The following is a 20,923-nucleotide window of genomic DNA, read 5'->3' as shown; positions in this document are numbered from 1 at the left end:
ACTTAGTGACCATTTGTATATCTTCTCTGAAGAAAGGTCTTTGCCCAGTCTTTAGTGGGGCTATTTGTATTTTTATTATTGAGTTGTACATGTTTTATATATTGTGGATACAGGTCCCATATCAGATATATGATTTGCAACTATTTTCTCCCTTCTCTGTGGTGGTCTTTTCACTTTCTTGATGGTGGTCTTGGAAGCACCAAGTTTTAATTTTGAAGTCCCATTTATTTTTTCTTTAGTTGTTTGTGCTTTTCCTGTTATATCTAAGACACTATTACTTAATTCAAGACCACAAAGATGTACCATATGCTTTTTAAAAGTGATCTTATTTACAATAACCTTATGAGCAGAGTAGTAGACCCACACAGATAAGGAAACTAAGTGGTCAAATACTGGAGCTGGGACTTAACCCCAGTTCACTTTGACTCTGAACTTCATGTGCATCTTACTGTGCCTCCTTGCCAAGTCCCTTTACCTCTACACTCCTCACAGGGCTTCGCGCAGTGGCTGGTGCATGGTAGGCCCACAGGTAAGGTACATTGGGTGGATGAATGACAGGCCCTAACAGGTACACAGCTTGCACTTGCTGATTGGTTCAGGAAGAGTGGGGTTTGTGCCTCAGTTTCCCTGCTGACTGGGGGTTCGTGTCTGTGATGCTAGAGGTTACCAAGACTCTCTCCTCTCTCACCTCTGCAGTGTCTCATTGTTGGGGGAGGACCCTGTGGCTTGCGCACTGCCATTGAACTTGCCTACCTGGGAGCCAAAGTGGTCGTGGTGGAGAAGAGGGACACCTTCTCCCGGAACAATGTGCTACACCTCTGGCCTTTCACCATCCACGACCTTCGGGGCCTGGGAGCCAAGAAGTTCTACGGGAAGTTCTGTGCTGGCTCCATCGACCATATCAGTGAGTGGAGTCTATAGTGATATCCCATGAAGGGAGGGGACTGACCCTGGGTGAGACATATCTCTGCATGTGTAGGAGTCCCCAGCTTGTTCCATGTTAGTCCCTGGGGACACCATATATCAGACTAACAGACATCTAGTAAAAGGCCTCCTTTGTGCCTTGTTCTGGGCCCTGGGTTATCCCCCAGTGGACTGTAAGCACCATGAGGTCAGGGACTGCAGTATGCCTTAATCACCAGACTATCTCCAGGACATGAAAGAATGCTTGACTCATAGCGGATGCTTGATAAACATCTGTTGGATGAATGAGTGAAACAGAGAAACAGAGGCAGAGGTAAATAGCATAGTCTGTACCCTGACGGAGCTCATTGAGATTTTGTTGGTGGTAATGTGCTTTAATAGGGTTAGTTACACTTGCTAAAGGAATATGGAGGAAGGGGCCACACAAAACCATTAATGGGCCAGATAGTCAAGACCCTCCATACAAAGGAGTTTGGACATTGTGCTGGTGTTGCTGGGGAGCCATGGCAGGTTTTAGAGCAGAGGAAAGAAACAATTGGATCCTTGTTTCCTGATGGATCCCATACCAAAGTTTTAAAAATCCGAGTTTTAAAAAGAGAGAGAGAACATCATGGTGGGACTTCAGCCAGAATAGGAAGGAAAATAGAGAACGTGGACTTCAGGTCCTGGGCATCCCTGAATGCTCATATAGGGAGAGATGAGTGCTGAGGCCCTTCTGCTCTGATGTTCCTCAAGCCTAGAGCTCTCAGGACTAGGTATGTGCAGACAGGTTTTGGGAAAGGCAGACTCCCTTCCTGCAGCTTTGCAGCGGGGAGGTCTTTCGCTGTTTTCTATGCAGCTGACCCTTGACCAACACTGGTGTGAACTGCAAGGGTCCACTTATACCTCAGTTTTTTTCAACCAAACACCTGCAGGAGGTAAAACCCACCTATATAGAAAGCCGACTTTTTGTATACTTGAATTCCACAGGGCCAACTGTAGGACTTAAGTATGCGTGGATTTTGGTATACTCAGGGGTTCTCCAGCATATACGCAGGGATGATTGTATAGCAATAGTGACCCATGAAAGGGAGGTTAACACTATGGGGAAAGCTCAAGAGTTTGAACAGATTTGGGTCCAAAATATGTCTCTTCCATTTCTATGTGACTTGGGGAAAATCCCTTACACTCTTCAAGCCTCAATTTTATCTCCTGTAAAGTGTGATTAATTTCTGTCTCCTAGAATTGCTGAGAAGATTAAATGAGGTCAAGTTTGTAATGTGCTTAGCACTGTGCCTAGCACATAGTAAGTGCTCAGGAAAATGCTTTGCATCCCATGCTGTACAGTGAGCAAGAAGCAGCCATGGTCCCCAGACTTCAGAATTAAAAGCTGCTTTCTCCCAACCAGTGTTTCTCTGTAGAGATGGTTGGGAGGCGGGCCCTGAGAGCCATGTTCTTATGAGGACAAGAATTGATGGGAAAAAGGAATGAGGCTTGGGCGGGAACAACTGGAGAGAATTATCAGTCACGTAGGGTATAATTTATTCAGACACAGGAGAATTTACCAGCTGTGGCCCCAGAATTTATTCCCACTTTGAGATGAGAAAATTCCAGGAGTCTAGTGGAAATTTGGATTTACTCAGAGAGCTGCGGTGTCAGCTTTCAAGATGTGCTCTCCCACCCATGGAAGAATGTATGTGGGTTACCAATTTAGAACCACTGTATTGAGCACCGCTTTCTCATCAAGTTCTCTTGTGGGGCAGAGCCAGGTACCAGGATGCCTTGTGGGGCCCTGGGCTGGTTGGGCTGGCTTCCTGGCCAGGAACCCTTCTCTGCCCTCATTGACGGGGCTTTAATTGAACCCCTAGTCCTTGGAAATACTGCAGCGTGCCGTAGTGCTGGTGGGACTCTAGAAATAACATGGAGACAGTCAGAATGATCATTGTCAAGGGTAGCTCTAGTACTTGTGAGAAAGGAGGCAAGGAGAATTTATTGAGCGCCTACTGTGTGCTGGAACCAGACTGAGTAGGAACCTTGTAACTATAAGGAGAGGTCAGGCCTCCCCTGGTAGGGTGGTTCGTGGCAGGAGGTGGATTGGGCTTTTTAAGCTGATTGGCTTTGGATCACCCCAGCCACATCTCTAGCCCCAGCTACATCATCATACTCAGCACTGCTCAGCAGTTCTCCATGTCTGTGTTAACATCCTCCTCCACTTCCCGTTGTGGCCATTCCAAACCTCTAGCACGGTGACCTCATTCCTAGCAGATGGCCTCCCTCCAGTGCTCCTGGTCTAGGCCCGCTTCTCTCTGCTGCTGCCCCAGCACCCATTCCTTCCTCATGTGTCATGCCAAATCACAGCTGGCACCTCCTTTCCAGTTCCAGTCCCTCTGGCTTCCTTCCTTCCTTTCCACCTGCCTCGTCACTGAGTCTTCCTGCTCCTCCCCTCATGCCAGACCTCCAGCCCTATTGTTGCCCCACCACCTTTCCTTGCCATAAGGTATTTATTCTACAAAGAAGGGCGTAGACTTGGTCTATACTTTCCATTCAAACCTCCTAACCTCGCAGTCTGCTGTGTTCCCCACCACTGTGCTAAAGAGATTTTCACCAGGGTCTCCAAAAGCTCCCAAACCCCCAAGTTCACTGGCCTCTTGTCACCTTCACAGTCCTTCATCTCTCTGTGGGATTTGATATTCTTAGTCCCTCCTCTCTTGGCTTTCAGGACCCCAACTAAGGCCCTGTTCTACCACTGCCACCCTCCCCCAACCACCATGTCTTGCCCCATTCTGTTTACCTATGTTCCCTCCATTAGAAGGCATGTTCTGTATCTCCTGTGCCTAGCATGGCACCTGGCACAGTATAGATGCTCAATAAATGCTAAATGAGTCAAGCCCACCAAATACAGAAGGGCCCACAGAAAGTTTCAAACTTCTGGTTGGGTGTGGTGGCTCACACCTGTAATCCCAGCAATTTGGGAGGCTGAGGCGGGCAGATCACAAGGTCAGGAGATCGAGACCATCCTGGCTAACATGGTGAAACCCTGTCAATACTAAAATTACAAAAAATTAGCTGGGCATGGTAGCGAGTGCCTGTGGTCCTAGCTACTCAGGAGGCTGAGGCAGGAGAATGGCATGAACCCGGGAGGCGGAGCTTGCAGTGAGCCGAGACTGCACCACTGCACTCCAGCCTGGGCAACAGAGTGAGACTCCATCTCAAAAAAACAAACAAACAAACAAACAAAAGTTTAAAACTTTTCACTCTGCAGAAAAGTATTTGGAGGCATACCCATTTGTGCTGAATGGCAGGAGACAAAACAGAGAAATGAGATTCTACTCACTGTGGGAGTTTTGAAATGTGGGTAAGAGATGGGGAACCATGACCCAGCTTTGTAGGGAGAATTTCCTACCCACTCCTCACCACTGGATGTCTAAGAGCTGAGGCATAGGCCCCATCTAATGAGTCACTGATCAAGTACTTCACTGAGGCCCCTTACTCTGTCTTTGCCTACTCCTCTTTCCATCTTCACTTCATCAAACCTAGAGCCCAGCTGGGGAAGGAGGCTGGAAAGACAGAGTCTCTCTTGTTACAGCATCATCTAGCAGCTAGAACAGGGTCTAGAAATTGGACCGACATGAGTCCACGTTCTAGCTTTGCTCTGTGTCTCCTTGAGCAAGTCACTTAACCTTGTTAAGCCTCAGTTTCTCATCTACAGAATGAGAATAACGATTCCAAAGGGCCGCTGTAAGAGTTAGATGAGAAAACGTAGAGCTCTTGGTGCATAATCCGGCTCAGTAATGATCATTGTTGGTATATTGCTGTGCTCAAAGGTCACAGAGCAGCAGTGATTACGTAGCATTCTGCATATAGGTGGTGTTCAGGCATTGCTGTGACAGTTCCTCTCTCCTTCCTGCCTGACAGGTATTCGCCAACTACAGCTCATCCTGTTCAAGGTGGCCCTGATGCTGGGAGTTGAAATCCATGTGAATGTGGAGTTCGTGAAGGTTCTAGAGCCTCCTGAAGATCAAGAAAATCAAAGTACAGTATAATGTTCCTTTTCTGCCTAGAAAGCAGATACTACAAAATAGAAATCCCATTTGCTGCTTCCAGAGGGTGTTTCTGTAAGAGTTATGCTTATTGAGAGCTGGTTGGCATAACGCCACTGAAGAGTATTTTACTGTTTTTTGTTTGTTTGTTTTTTGTTTTTTGTTTTTGTTTTTGTTTTTTTACCATTGCTATGACTTTAGGTTTGCTCTTTGGTTCCGAGGGTATTTATGATTAAGCCATTAAACCTATAATTTGGTTACCCTGTCCCAAGGGGATGCTACTTTGGCAAAGGAAATCTAATCAATAAGTAGGACAGAAGACATAGATTTGGTTGTTTGGTAAGGTTCATTCACATGTTCTTCAAGCTGTGTGTGTGTTTCACACATAGATATGTGGTTGTACTTGTTATACCCATGGCACATTTTAAAATCCAGTGAAGTGAAGCTTCTAGAGCAACTGTGAAATAGGGTTCAAGATGTTATTTTATATATAATACTCTTAACCATACTGAGGTATCATTTATAAACTATGATATTCACCCATATAGGCATATCTTAATGTTTCTCTTTTTTCCTTTTAGCATGTTTGTTTAAATTCTTATCCCTTATACACACCATGGTCAGAGAGTTTATTCCAGATGCCTCTGCATCTTACTTATTATTAAAATCGTCTACTGCCTGGGAAGGGCTTTGAGTTTGGGACCAGATTAGTGTCAGAGACCTTGTAGTTCCCTGCTTAGGGTACATTTCTGTTTTATCCTGTTCTCTGCCCAGATTATTTGAAAATTTAGGGGAGGCTTTAGTTAGCTTTTGGAGCAGGACAGCATTCACCATTTGGCATTCAGAGACTGTAATCTTAACCTTTTCCAGACCTCTGGTGGACATTAAATCTTAATTATCCAGGCTTCACCTGAATTTTTAAAAAAATAAAAGACAGTGTACTGTACAATAGAACATTTTGAGCATGCAATAGAAATTAAAACTGGTTTCCTTACACCCTATACATCCTTTTGGGTCTGTTTAGCAATGAGAATCACTGAAGAACGTGGGAGAATGTGAAGAGAAGATGGTGGACTCTGTTGAGAAAAATAAGGTGCAAATGAGAGTAGTTTATGGAGCACTGAGGATAGACTCCTGGCGGAGGCCAGCAAAACCAGGCATGGAGTTGGTGTTGCTGGTTTACTTCATCCTGGATTGAACTGACACTCAGGTCAGAGGACACCAGATTAGAGAGTGAATCTGCACTGCTCTAGCCTTTCCCCTGGAGGCTCTCTCTGGGATGCATAGACCTGGCTGCACTGTCCATTTCTCACAGCCACCACACAGGGGTTATAATCACTCTCTTCCCACCTCTCTCTGCCAACTCATCTCATTTCTCTGTCCTGGTAGAAATTGGCTGGCGGGCAGAATTTCTCCCTGCAGACCATTCTCTGTCGGAGTTTGAGTTTGACGTCATCATTGGTGCCGATGGCCGCAGGAACACCCTGGAAGGTGAAGACTCTTCTTGTGGGAATGGGGGGATGGGAATGGGAGAGGGTACATTGGGGAAGAGTTGGAGAAAGTGGGCAAGATGCAGATGCCAGAGCTGGATGGAGGTCCTGATAGGAGCGCAGACTGTCCTGTCCCTCTCCAGGTAGAGCAGCCCATCCACCTGTGGGGTGGGCAATTCAGGGGACAGCCATCTCATTCCGTCTGAACCTCAGTTTTCTCACCTGTAAGATGTGGATCACAGAACCCTTTCAAAGTGTTGTTATGCAGGCTGGGAAAGGACTAGTGTGTGAAAATGCTTCATAAAGATAAAGTGCCATGGGGGAGAAAATGAACATCCCTTATTGAGCACGTCCTGGAGGGTGAGCCGTGGTGCCAAGCACTTTCATACTTACTTCAGCTAAGATAAACATTTTTATAATACTATTAATGGTATTTGCTTACTTTCAAATGTAATATTTATACTTGAAGGAGGAACTCACTTCTTTTTGTAACTTTTAAGTACTCCCACTGCTGGGCAGGCAGGTATGTCTTGCCAAACTGTCAAGGTACAAAGGCCACACTTCTCTGAGTTCTAAAGCTGAAGCATAGTATCTTTCTTGGGGTAAGATCCAGTCAGGTTTGAGAGAAACCCCATTGCCAGGAAATGCTTCCACCCCCTCCACCCTAATGCCAAGACTGATCCACCCACAGGCTGTACTCATTGATACTAACCATGCTAAATTGAGACCATGGGTTGTAAACAATGTGGCCCCAGATGGCATCTCTTAGATTAGGGCAGTTCTGCTTTTTGAGCCTGCCACCTCAAGAGCCACAGGCTGCAGATGCCTGACTGAGAGGACACATCACTCTGAGGATGGGACATGCTCCCTGGAACAGGGCTGATCTTAGAAAACTCAGGATTTATGGGCCGCCTGGCCCAGGACCTTCCCATCTGCCACATAACCGGGGCTGTTTACCATCCCCCTTTCACCTTCCATATCCACCTCCCCAACCATCGGTCATCAATACCTGACAGGCAAACTGCCGACTTGGGTGTAGTACTGTTGGAATTTGCACATTTGATGACAGTGTAAGTTAGAATATTTGAGAATCCAGGACCCATTGTCAGCTTGAGTATAGTTGGGCATTTCATGAACATGGAAAGAAGGGTGGAAATTGATGGAGCCATTTGAGCCACTCAGGGCCAAACAGGTAAACTAGAGCAGGGCTTCTCAGTATCAATACCGCAGACATTTGGGACCACACCATTCTTCGTCACAGAGACTGCCCTGTGCATTGCAGGGTGTTTAGCAGCATCCCTGGCCTCTGGTCCCCCAGACACTGGTAGCACCCCTAGGTGCGACAACCAAATATGTCTCCACACGTCGCCAAGTGGCTTCTGGGAACAAAATCACCCCCAGCTAAGAAATGCTAGATGAGAATAATGGCCATTGCTGACCCTTTTGACAAAGGTCTAATGAAAGACAACTTAAAGGAGGGCTATTGAATAGAAACCCAAGGTTGTTGGCCAGGCGCGGTGGCTCATGCCTGTAATCCCAGCACTTTGGGAGGCTGAGGTGGGTGGATCACAAGGTCAGGAGATCAAGACCATCCTGGCTAACACGGTGAAACCCTGTCTCTACTAAAATACAAAAAATTAGCCGGGCACGGTGGCTCACGCCTATAATCACAGCTACTCGGGAGGCTGAGGCAGGAGAATCGCTTGAACCCAGGAGGCAGAGGTTGCAGTGAGTCAAGATCACACCACTGCACTGCAGCCCAGGCGACAGAGCAAGACTCCATCTCAAAAGAAAAAAAGAAAGAAAGAAAGAAAGAGAGAGAGAGAGAGAGAGAGAAAGAAAGGAAAGAAAGAAAGAAAGAAAGAAAGAAAGAAAGAAAGAAAGAAAGAAAGAAAGAAAGAAAGAAAGAAAGAAAGAAAGAAAGAAAGAAAGAAAGAGAAAGAAACCCAAGGTTGTCACTAAAAGGGATTTTTGACAGATAGTTGAGAATCAATGTGAGGCTGGAGTATATGGCGAGCAGGTGTGCAGGGTATTCCCAAAGGTGGCTAAGGAAAGGTTATATCTGGAGGTCTGCACCTGTGTGACAGGCACCTGGCGTTACACCAAGTACACAGCATGCCTGGGGCAGGGGCACTCAGGAAAGGTCAGATGACAGCAAGATGGGGGACTAGGAGGGAGACACACTGTTGAAAAGTGACCATCTGTTATGTCGAACCCTCATTAACCTCAATAGGGAAAGTACCAAGTTCAAGAGGCCAAAGAAGAGACCAAGAGCCAGCAAAACAGACATGGGGTTTTATTAGGGATTCACAAGGGACAGAGTCCAGTGGCGGTGGGCTGGACAGGTGACCCAGCTTCCCTACAGAAATGGTCCAATGGCGGCGGGCTGGACAGCACAACCTCACAGCCCAGTGGTGGCAGCCCGGGCAGGAAAACCACAACTGCTTGTAAACAGTGGGCAGTTTATACAGCATTTTCACTTAACACCCTCCTCTTAACCTCCACCTGGCAACCTTCATCCAACCCAGAACTCAGGGCCTGGATCCTCCTGTATGGTCCATGTTCTACAGGATGGGCCAGGAGCTCAAATGTCCCTCATAGAGAAGGAACAAGTTTTGGGGTTGGCCACTCCTGGATTCCCCAGCTCAGAACACACATTCAGGTGCATCAGCCATACAGGGTCATTCTAAAGGTATGCTTCAGTTATTGCTATCTGGGGCATTTACCCTGCACCAGCTGCTATGATCCTCCATAGCACTGCCATTCAAGAGCAATTTTAATGTAAATCATTGAAAACAAGAATTAGAGCACTAAGGCTGGGCAACATGATGAAACCCTGTTTCCACAAACAGTTAAAAAAAAATAAGCCAGTCATGGTGACACATGCCTATTGTCCCAGCTACTTGCCAGCTGAGGTGAGAGGATCGCTTGACCCTGGGAGGTCGAGACTGCAGTCAGCCATGATTGGCACCACTGCTCTCCAGCTTGGGCAACAGAGTGAGACCCTGTCTGAAAAGCAAAGCAAAACAAAACAAAAAACGAATGAGAGCTAGAATGCCATCTATTCATTTATATATGCATTGCAGATGTACTAAGTGCCACTTACTGGGAACTGGTGCACTATTTTCCTCTTTTCAAAGGACACCAGTCATACTGGAGTAAGCTGGGTCCCACCGTACTCCAGTATGACCTCATCTTAGCTAATTACACCTGTAATGATGCTGTTTCCAATAGAGTCACATACTGAGGTACTGGGGTTAGGACTTCAACACATGAATTTGTGTGTGTGTGTTGGAGAGGGACGTAATACAGCCCCCAAAAATGGAGATACAAAGAAACTTTGTTAAAATCCCTGTCCTGCGTAATCTACTTTTCAAGGGGGCCAGGGGTGGTGGCACCATGAGAAATGCTAACAGAGGAGTTTTAATGCTATAAATTCAAAGTGTGTGCGGGTCTCTCATGAGTGTATCTAGCAACAATGCCTGACACATCCTTAAAAGGGTGCGCCCTGTGACTGCCTGTTGGGAAGGATCCCTTTGGCCTTCTGTTTGTTGAAGCCTAACCAAGTCCTATAGGTTTTAGAAAAGGACAAAATCTCACGGACTTTTAAAGGCCTTGGGAGCAAACCTCAGCATTTCTGCCCACTCCTGTCCTCTAGAGATCCAGAATCCTGGTTTCTCCGGCCTGGGAGGCATCTGGGAACAGCTCTCCCAATAATCATTTTCAGTTTTCACACCAAATCCAGAAGATAGACACACTTTTTCCTTTCTCCTCATGCAGGGTTCAGAAGAAAAGAATTCCGTGGGAAGCTGGCAATTGCCATCACCGCCAACTTCATAAACAGAAACAGCACAGCAGAGGCCAAGGTGGAAGAGATTAGCGGCGTGGCTTTCATCTTCAATCAGAAATTTTTTCAGGACCTTAAAGAAGAAACAGGTGGGACCTTCACCTTTCTCCCAACCAGGCCAAGGTCTAAAGTTTGCAGTTTCTAAGGTGTGCAGAGGCGTATGCTGGCTTTCTGGGCTCTTGGGCCTGGAGGGACTCACTCTGATACAGTGGAAGTAACGATTTTCCCTAGGACAGTGAATACAGACAGGATTCCTTCTGGGACAAGAGAGATTCTTGAGGGAATGTTCTAGATGTTGTACATGAAAGGAGATAGTGGACATTTGCTGAGTGCTCATTACGTGTCAATTCTCAGTGTTGTGGGGTACAAAGTGGAGGTTGACACGATCCCTCCCACAGTGGCTCCCTGTCCAGTAAGGGATATCTGTGTAAACCATCCTAAGGCAGGTGGCCAGCACTGCGCCCGAAGTCAGCAGGATATTTAGGGAACGCTGAGGAGGGAGCCAGTCACCTATGGATGGTTCCTGAAGGTTCCCAGGTGCTTTTGTGCAATGCAGCAGTTGCCCTTCCCCAAAAGGGACATCCAGGTATGCCCAGGAACATAACCTGTACTGGCACCAGTTGTCACCCGGCCACAGGCCTAGAGGATAGGAGGTATTGATTCATTCACTCAACTAATACTTATTGAATGCCTACTATGTGCCAGATGCTGTTCTAGGGCTTGAGAACGAGCAGTGAGCAAAACACAATCCCTCCCTCTTGGGCTTATGTTCTACGAGAATAGACAGTCAAAACACAAATAAACCAGTGACTCATCAGGTGGCAACAGGGACAGCAGAGAAAAACAGGGTGAGGGGAAAGGGGGATGAGTCGCCTGTCTCCAATTAAGCAAATTCCAGATATTTTTCCTTTCTTCTTAACCTGATTAAAAACATTTATTTCGGCCGGGTGCGGTGGCTCATGCCTGTAATCCCAGCACTTTGGGAGGCCAAGCCAGGCGGATCATGAGGCCAGGAGATCGGGACCATCCTGGCTAACATGGTGAAACCTCATCTGTACTACAAATACAAAAAATTAGCGGGGCGTGGTGGCACACACCTGTAGTCCCAGCATACCCAGGAGGCTGAGGCAGGAAAATCGCTTGAATCCGGGAGGCAGAGGTTGCAGTGAGCCGAAATTGCACCACTGCACTCCACCCTGGTTGACAGAGTGAGACTGTCTCAAAAACCAAAAACAAAAAAACCCCACATATTTCTCCTTGAAAAGCAATGGAACAACAATGTTAAATAAAATCTTTATACAGAAAATAAATCATCCACAATCTGACCACCTCACACAGGAATAGTCTTCAGACTCACCTACTCCTTTTCTGTCATTTTCCACCGGCATGCTTGCTTGTTACATGACTGCAGCTCAAATCACGGTGTCCACACTATTCAGCTTTTCTCATTCAGTGTCACATTCCAAACATCATCCTCCTGGTGGTCACTTTTAGGGGCTGTGGAGGATCTCATCAAATTGATGTATTGTCACTGCCTAAGCATTGAAACCAAGGATTAGCAAACTATGGCTGGCCACATGGTTCTATACTGCCTTCGAGCTAAGAATGGTTATATATATAGGCTGAAGAAAACAATCAAAAAAATATTTTATGATACATAAAGATGATTTAAAAATCAGATTTCAGCATCCATACATAAAAGCTGATGGTCACCCAGCCACACATTTCTTTACATGACTGTTGATGGCTGCTTCCACCATGAGAGGTCATGAAAGAGACCATAGGGCCCACCGGCCAGAAATATTTCCTAGCTGGTCTGTCACACACACACACACAAACTTGCTGACCTCTGATGTAGGCCTTCCAGTTATTTACTGTTACAGATATTTAAGATCATTTTCTAGGAATGGCATTAGTTGTTGAGCGAGATTGTACCTCTCACTGGCCACGAGGGTGTGTGCCCACTGCATGACCCTCTGAGTTTCACCTCCATTGCATTATTTCATTAAAAGCTTGAATATTTCCTGCCAACATATGGTGTCCTTTTGAATGATTTGAGAATCCTCCAACCCTCCCTTCCCCTAAAACCCAAGAAAGTAACTATTTAAGCCACTCAATATAAATGAGAGCAGGACATTGAGTGTGTTTTTCCACGTTTCAGTGAACTTCCTTTAAACTTTGCTGTGGTTGTCACCTTCGGCCATTGTTTCACAACAGTGCCCTCAGACAGTGACAGTTGTGACCTTCCTGATTCTCCTGGGGGCCCTCTGCATTGATGCCTGTATCCTATTTAACTATAATAAAGATGTTCCTAGAGTTACCCAGCACGCCTTGTGTAAATGCTATGTTGCCATGTGGCTGTTCCTTTATCTCCCTTCAAATAAGCCAGTCAGCCTCACACTTGAGTATGAATTGGCATCACCTAGAGCTTGTTAAAGCACAGAGTGCTGGCCCTATCCCCAGGGTTTCTGATTCAGTGAGTCTGGAGAAGGGCCCCAATAATTTGCGTTGCTAGTATGTCCTCAGGTGATGCTGATGCTGTTGGCCAGGGACCTCCCTTTGAGAACAATGCAGCTAAGCTCTCATTGCACAGCGTGGTTTTAAATGCTGGAACTTAGTGTGTAAGGTGTCTTGTGATTGGTGGAAAGTGCCAAAAGATATAGCCCAGCCTTCTACCCTGAGTTGTTCCTACCACTGCCCTTGGGTTTTCACATCCAAGCAGGGAAATGGTAGAAATATTCCTTGGCATGGTCATTGGAGAATTCCCACAGCTCTATGCAGCCATGGGCACACAGAGGGCACAGTGGACAGGACTTGGAGCTAGATGGCCTGGGGTTCAAATCCCAGCCGTGTCATTGCTGAGCTTCTGTGGCCATGGCCGGCACTTGGCTTTTCTGCACAATTACCTGCCTCTAACTTATAAATGCTGGCCCACAACCCCTGCAGACATTGTGAGTTTTAACAAGAATAATGCCTCTATGGAACTATAGAAGCTAGCTGCTTGGACTTGGGTAGATTCTAACACTCTGTTTTATCTTTGCCAGCCTTGTATGCCTTAAAAACTGGGCTAACATGAATATTCTGCAGATAAATAACGAGACCAATAATGAGGCAAAGTACAGTTCCTGGCACACAGTTGGTGCTGAGGAAGTAACACTGAGCTTGTGAATGCTTCTCTTTTCAGGCATAGATCTTGAGAACATTGTTTACTACAAGGACTGCACCCACTATTTTGTCATGACAGCCAAGAAGCAGAGCCTGCTCGACAAAGGTGTCATCATTAACGTATGTACCTCTTGGCTGCAATTTCCCGACTTTGTGACCTGGGCTGGTGACTTCGGCAGGTGTGAAAGCAGATGTAGTCCTGCCAGAAACTGAGCGAGGGGAGGAGTGGGGAAGGTGCCACCCACTCACACCCTTCTTTCTCTTGGTGTTACATGAGTGGTGGATAAAGCAGCCCACGCCAATATGCACAGAGAATTTTCTGCACATGGGCGTGTGCTGTTGTGAGACCTTTACCAGGTGTTAATGCGGATTGACTGAGTCTTTTCCTTCCCAAGTCTCATCCAGCCTTGCCTCTTCTCTGGGAGGTCACATGTCATTTGGAGGCAGATGGGGGCTCCTTGTCGTAATGAGACATAGGCATCCTTTGACTTGTGAATTTCACGCTGTGGACCCTTGTCACCTTGTGGGAGAATTTCATTATTCATGCAGTCAAAGAAGACTCAATCTGCATCTTGACACTGCCACGTACCAACTCCAGACTGTGGGCAAACTATTTATCCTTCCTGAACCTCAGTGTTATTTACAAAATAGGAATGATAGTTTCTGTCTGAAAGGGTTCTTGGAAGGAGCAAATAGGAGATATATACAGAGAAGCTAGCACAGTGCCTGGCAGAGGGTGGGTTTGTAGATTCCCTCTGTAACTTCTCAGCCTTGTTTGCACATTGGCTTTTTTGTCCTGCTGGCGTCCTGGCCTCTGCCTTGTGGCTTTGTGACTTCATGCTTAAACACAGAGCAGGGTTGGAAGGAAGAAACATGGAGTAGTGGCCCCTGACTGGAAGCTTCTTCGGTCAGGTGTTCAACCCTTCCAGAGCCCCTGTTGTTGCTGCCACTGTCACTACTGCTGCTGCCACCTCAAGATAAGGATCATGCAGCCCAAGGTCAGCCTGCTGTCTGGGTGTCTGCCTGGAGCCCAGGCAGCATGGTGGCCATTCATCGCTGCTTGTTAGAGAAGAATGCGCCCATCTTCTCTCCTGTGTGTGCTGGCAGCCGGCTGGGTGGTATTAGTAACCCAGCCGCCCCGTAGGCCTTCTCCACTTCAGCTCAGGTCTTTGCTGAGAGCCTGAGCTGTGGACGGAGGCTGTGAATGTGGGCTTGGTGAAGTGGGCTGAGCACGCCAGCAGATGGGTGGGCGATGGGTTTCCGCAGTGTCCCACTGCTGGCTGTCAGTCTGGGAGTGGCGGCGTCCCCTTCTTCCCTCTGCCTCACAGAAGCTGCCTCCTGAAGTTGCCACCTTCATCTGAAACTGGGGGGTGCAGGGGTGTAGGGGTAGTGGGCACCTTTGCAGAGGAGGGGCTAGACAGGCAGGCAAAGCTTGATAGGTTTTGTGTTTTGCAGAGCACCCTGGCCTCCTGGGATGCTAAAGGTCACCCTCAGGTCATCCCAGGGTGTTTGCCCAGGCAGCAACCTGTTGCTTATGGCAACTTGCTTCCCTGGCAGTTGTCAAAGCCCCTCCAGGCCCATGCTTGTCTTCATCAAGGCCTTTCGTTCTCCCTCAGAGGCCCCTGGGAGCAGCTCCTGAGGCTGGTGCTGAGGAGCCTAAGGTACAAGATGGGAAAGAAATTGGAGGCCACAGGCTGGACACCTGACTGGAACAAGAGTTATAGCCTGAAACTCCAGGTGTCCAGCCGAGTTCCTGACCCATCTTCCCTGGGCTGTTTAAATTTACATTCTTCTCTTGCTCCCTGGAGGCATGGCAAGTTTTCTGTTTTCTTCTCCCTACATGGATCCGCATCTTCCTATAGCCACACAGAAGGTGCTGAGTAAATGTTTGTTGAATGAATGACTAACCTCTGGACAAGAGGTTTTCCTGCTTCCCCACTGATTCCAGCTGATCTCTGGGCTTCTTTCCATGGCTACCGACGGAAGAGCAGTTTCTCTTCAAGCAGTCGTGCCTCTGGGCTCTCAGCTGTGTCCATCTTTCTCTTCCCACAAGGAGGATGTCCCATCCCACAACCTCCCTGGGCCCCTGCCTCTGGCGGCCCATACATGTGTGGGCTGGGATTCTGTCCTGTCCTTTTCCTCATCTGCTCCCTATGGTATTGCTCTTTCTTCCATCCCCCCACTCATCTGGGACCCTCCAGCCGCTAAGAGACCCCACAGCAGCCCTAGGCCACTAGGCTTCCAGCCAGCTCTAGCCCAGTGTCTTCCCTTTGCTGAGTCCCCACTCTCCTGCATGAGGAGTCCATGCCGGGCACTGTCTTCATTGTGTAATGCCATCCACTCCATCTTAGGGATGCTTGGGGCATGTTTTGAGGAGGGGTATTTGAGACCTCTCCCTTCTGTCTTCCCCCATCTCACCTCCACGTCTACGGAGAGAGAAGTGATCATGTGGCCGCAGAAACAGGGATCAGAAAAGAAATCAAATAACAGGAATTCCATCCTGGACACTGGGGCCTGATGGAGAGCTCTTGGACCAGTGCTGGCTGCAATTTGGAGGGTTTGGTCTGGATGAGTGAAATATGAGTTTCCAGAACAGGCTATTTGAAATCATGGCTACTCAGAAAATTGAGGCAGTGGTCAGTCTGGCTGTAGACGCGGTACTCTGTGACTGTGAAGACCTTTGTGGTTGAGGGTGCCTTGGCTGGGTCCAGGATATACTTCATCGTAAGCCATATATGGAGCCAGCATGAATTACAGGGTACAGGAATTCCTATTCGTCAGTCACTTCCCACATGGGGCTAGGGATTTCATGTGTACACTCATTCCGCCTTCTCACGCAGCTCTGTGAAGTAGGTTTTGATATTCCCTTTTTACAGATGAGAGAGCAGAGACTCTGACAAGTTAAATAACTGGCCCAGATTTAGTTGGTAAACAGCAGAGGTGGACTTTGACCTGTTGCTCTCACTGACCCCAAAGCCTGTGTTCATGTTATACACTGGTCCCCTCCCATTCCAGGTGTCTGTACTTTTTGTGTCACCTTTGAGAAAGGTGGTCTTTTAGTTTCTTTAGCCACACGGTGAGCAGCTTGGGCTCTGGGGATACACGAAGCTTGTCAGCTCTCTTCAATCCTGACATCCTGTGATTCACTGCCAGTGTCCCTCCAGGATGGATACTCCAGTCCTTGCAGCTCAGGGTTCTGCACTCCCCATGAGAGGAGCATAACAATTAGCACCAAAAGCAAGCTAGTGGGGAGGCTGAGGCAGGAGAATCGCTTGAACCTGGGAGACGGAGGTTGCAGGTTGCAGTGAGCCGAGATCACGCCATTGCACTCTAGCCTGGGAGACAAAAGTGAAACTGTCTCAAAAAAAAAAAAAAAAAAAAAAAAAAAGCTAAGCTCTGAGGAGCCCTCAGCCCATCAAGTGAAGGGGTCACTGATGTCGGAAAGTGGGAGAGGTTACCCATTTTCTTCTTCTGGTCTTGTTTGACCACTAAACATGGCATATTTGGATCACATTAACTTAGCTGAATTTATTATAAAATCACACTTTCTGATGGTTCCTTTGTCTCTTAATTGTACTGAAAGTTCTCATGAGAACCAGCCCTATGAAATGTGCTCGTTGTTTCCTCCAAGACCGTTATCAAGTGCACTGTTCATTCCAGCTCTCAACGCGCCCTGTTGCAATTCCTATGTGAGATAGATCTTTTAGAATTTAATGCCGGGGAAAAATGGCCTCCCCTGAGGAATTTCTATGCTTCCTTCTTTGTGATAAGGAAAGCTCTGTGGCATATCACATTTCCCTTTTGCCTTGGATGCCAGGAAGCTCAAAGCCCAGTTTGATGCTTAATCACAACTGTGTTAACCCTCACAGCTGGCTGATTTATTTCCTCTTTATTCCCTTGGCCCTGGTTTTTGTGTGTCTTTTCTGACTAGCCTCACTGTATAGACCCATTCCAAGTCCTTTTGCCAAGAGGTGGATATGAAGGCTAGCCCTTTAGAGGGGGAGGTTGCCTCACTGTGTTTTCATCTTCCCCAGGACTACATCGACACAGAGATGCTGCTGTGTGCAGAGAACGTGAACCAAGACAACCTGCTATCCTATGCCCGGGAAGCTGCAGACTTTGCCACCAACTACCAGCTGCCATCCTTAGACTTTGCCATGAACCACTATGGGCAGCCTGACGTGGCCATGTTTGACTTTACCTGCATGTATGCCTCAGAGAACGCGGCCCTGGTGCGGGAGCGGCAGGCGCACCAGCTGCTTGTGGCCCTCGTGGGTGACAGCTTGCTTGAGGTACCGCCTGCGCTCGGAGCCCCCACATTTCTCTACAAGACAGATCCCACATTTGTATTCTGGCAGGCAGTATCTGCTGTTGTGCAGTGGGGAGAGGACAGGCTCTCAGCCAGTTGGCAGGACTCTGCCAAGCCTGTCCCGGCCTCAGAGCCTGTCCTGTTGCTGCATTCAGAGGAGCCTGTTCGGACTCAGTGTAGTTAGGAGAGCCTTCTCTTCTATCTCCTGGCTCTTTTGCACTGACTTCTTTGATGAAGTACAAAATCAGGCAGCCCCGGTCTGGGCCACGTGGGCCATCCTTCTCAGAGTGTGTGGACCCTCAGCTGGGCCAAGACTTCTTCCTCATGTGGGTGGCCCTTTGTGGCCTTTGAGATCACACAGGGTGCAGGAGAGGCGTATGGGCCCCAAAGTCTCTTTTCCATTCACAGCTCCCCAGCTGAAAATTCTTCCCAGAAAATCTGCAAGGGTGCAAGGACCCTTAGATTAAATGAATGTTTTCAGAAAGGAGAAAGTTTTCTCTTTAGCGTGAGCACTGATTATGTATTTATTCCAAGTTAAGAGTCAAATTCCAAACCATGCTTTGGGTGCTCATGGAGCAGATTAGTCAGCACTTAGCTTGGTTGACTTGGTCCTTGGGAACCATTGTGCATGGACTCGAACCTAAGATCCTTGGTTGAGCCCTCAGTACCCATCCTGCTGCTGGCCCAGACTCCTTTCCGAGCTTGGTTTCTCCCTGCCTTCCTCCCATGCTCCATGTTACACCCAGAACAGATGGCTGTTCTTCCATCAGGCACCAGCATTTTCCAACCACCATGCCGTAGCCCACACCATTCCCAAGTAGATCAGGATCAGAATCCCATCCATTTGTTAAAATCAGCTTAATGCAACTCTTAAGAAGCTTATTCTGATTTCCATCTCCCTCTCCCAGGGTGGGAATTTGTCTCTCCTTTTCTGAGCCCTAAAGCAGTTTTGCGATGCCTGCGTCATAGCACCCTTTATGTTTGACTTTATGCTACAGTTATTTGACCTTGTGGTGAATCCTCACAGGTAGCAGCATCCCTGCCCTGTCATCTCTCTGTCCCTCCAGTGCCCTGCAGAGGCCTGGTAATTAGTGTGTGCTGGATACAATGAGATCATAGACTGGGAGTTATCAGAATCAACTGGAATTTTGCACATTTTCTTCTGCAGCCATTTTGGCCCATGGGTACAGGCTGTGCCCGCGGCTTCCTGGCAGCCTTTGACACGGCATGGATGGTGAAGAACTGGAACCAGGGCACCCCTCCGCTGGAGCTGCTGGCTGAAAGGTGAGCTTTGACAGCAGGGCTGCTAACGGGGGGCAAGGCCACTCAGACAGGAAAGGGGGCAAGATCACCCCTCAGGTGACTGCTGGATATACCTGGAGCCTCTGCCTCCTCCATTCTGCCTTCCCATGTGTGGCCTGATCTGATCATCAGCATCCCCAGGACGCTTTCTCCATCATGATCTGACTCTTACAGTGACTTGCTCTGGGGGCCACGACCTTGGGCCCTGGATGACAAAGAGAAATCTTCATCTGGGTTGGCCCTGCAGCTGGCACTCCCCAGCATTGCTCGTTCACCCAAGAGCCAGAGAGGTTTATTTAAGGGAATCTTCCAGGGCAGTACTGAGTCCCCTGTCCTGGATGGGGGTTGGATTCTCTGGCTTTCCAGGCCTCTCCCACCACTGAGATCCTGGGCTTCCTCCCAGACCCCTGCTGCTGGCCACGTGGCTGTGACAGCTGGTGGACAGGGGGAGGTCAGGGCTGCCAGGCGGAGGCAGGCCTCTGACAGTCTTGGGTGTGGAAGCCTGTGGTCGTGGGGAGCAGGCCGCAGGAGGCAGCGTGGCTGAGCATGGTTATGGCAAAACCACAGGCCACCGTGCTGCGAGCCCTGCGTCCCTCCCCTCTGCCTGGGTGGAGGAGTCCAACATCCCTGTCACCCAGGTGCCCCTTTCCTCTCGGCTCCTTTGACCTTCTCCCCACTTTGCAGATCTCAAGAACCAGGAGTGTCAGGTATTTCAGGGAAGGGTTAGACAAACATGTCCAGGAAGCCCTTCAACCAGAGGAAGGGGGAAGTAGGGGAGGGTGGGGACAAGGCCTGAGGTGGCAAAAGTGATCCCTGACCTCCAGGCTCCGCCTCCCTCCAGGGAAAGTCTCTACCGGCTGTTACCTCAGACAACCCCAGAGAACATCAACAAGAACTTTGAGCAGTACACGTTGGACCCAGGGACGCGGTACCCAAACCTCAACTCCCACTGTGTTAGGCCCCATCAGGCAAGTGCATCCCTGGGGCCCTGTCTGAGTCACTGTGCACTGAACAGTGGGAAGAGGTGGTGGGGAGGGGTCACATTAAATTTTGGTCCATTCCTGGGACTAAGGCCACCAAGGCCTGCTGGCCTAATGGTGGGACCAGCTCTTCTCCCCACTAGAGTCAGCATTCTTTCTAGCCCACAGGACAGAACTAGAACACATATCGGGGGAGAGATATATATATGTATATGTGCATGTATTTACATATATTGTCACTGTGCATATGCATTGCTGATCTTACCTGTCTCAAATAATTTACTTGGCCAAACATGCTCTCTGCATACCACGCATGGTCCTAGGGTCACTTTCTTCTTCCACCGATTTAAAGCCACCAAACTCTCAACCTCTTTGGTCAATAGAACAGAAAATTGCGTGAATTTTTAAAATTAGCTAATTACATACACACAAATTAGCTACACACATTCCCACTTAGTTTGCCTGCATCTGGGTGGAGATTGAGGCCCATTGCTCTATGATTCAAGTTGCCTGGGTTCCCTGGGCGAAGGTCATGCCTCCTAGCAATAGAGGAAAATGGTGGCAGGCACTGAATTGGGGGTAGGTCGAGTTTAGGGGCCCTGAGACTAGGATTTGGGGGAAAACTGGTGGGCAAGCATGTTGTCTCTCTTGCTCATAGGTGAAGCATTTGTACATCACCAAGGAGCTGGAGCACTACCCTCTCGAGAGACTGGGCTCAGTGAGGAGATCTGTCAACCTCTCCAGGAGGGGTAAGTGGCCCTCCTGGGACCCTGGTGGGTGGCTGGGAAGGGCTTTGAGGGGAGGAGGCCTGCTCAGTGGCTGTGGTGACACAGGCTCTGCAACCAGCCTGGCTCTGCCCCTTTATCTGTGAGACCATAGGCAGGCAC

At 48.3% G+C, this 20,923-nt stretch overlaps 1 protein-coding gene across 50 annotated transcripts in view; it reads left to right on the top strand.

The window, feature by feature from the left end:
- MICAL2 (microtubule associated monooxygenase, calponin and LIM domain containing 2) overlaps positions 1–20,923 on the top strand; it is a 241,431-nt gene that overhangs the window by 90,358 nt on the left and 130,150 nt on the right. For all 50 annotated transcript variants that reach the window (XM_077963306.1, XM_077963302.1, XM_077963300.1 and 47 more), the window contains 9 exons: positions 697–904; positions 4,819–4,935; positions 6,333–6,434; positions 10,214–10,369; positions 13,465–13,565; positions 17,480–17,737; positions 18,923–19,038; positions 19,898–20,024; positions 20,695–20,785. In XM_077963306.1, the coding sequence (XP_077819432.1) occupies positions 697–904; positions 4,819–4,935; positions 6,333–6,434; positions 10,214–10,369; positions 13,465–13,565; positions 17,480–17,737; positions 18,923–19,038; positions 19,898–20,024; positions 20,695–20,785 (1,276 nt within the window). The remainder of the gene's footprint in view (positions 1–696; positions 905–4,818; positions 4,936–6,332; positions 6,435–10,213; positions 10,370–13,464; positions 13,566–17,479; positions 17,738–18,922; positions 19,039–19,897; positions 20,025–20,694; positions 20,786–20,923) is intronic.

Source organism: Macaca mulatta, chromosome 14, assembly GCF_049350105.2.
Source record: "Macaca mulatta isolate MMU2019108-1 chromosome 14, T2T-MMU8v2.0, whole genome shotgun sequence".
NCBI lineage: Eukaryota > Metazoa > Chordata > Mammalia > Primates > Cercopithecidae > Macaca > Macaca mulatta.
Note: the sequence above shows the minus strand (reverse complement) of the source record. Positions and strands in the feature narration are given on the sequence as shown.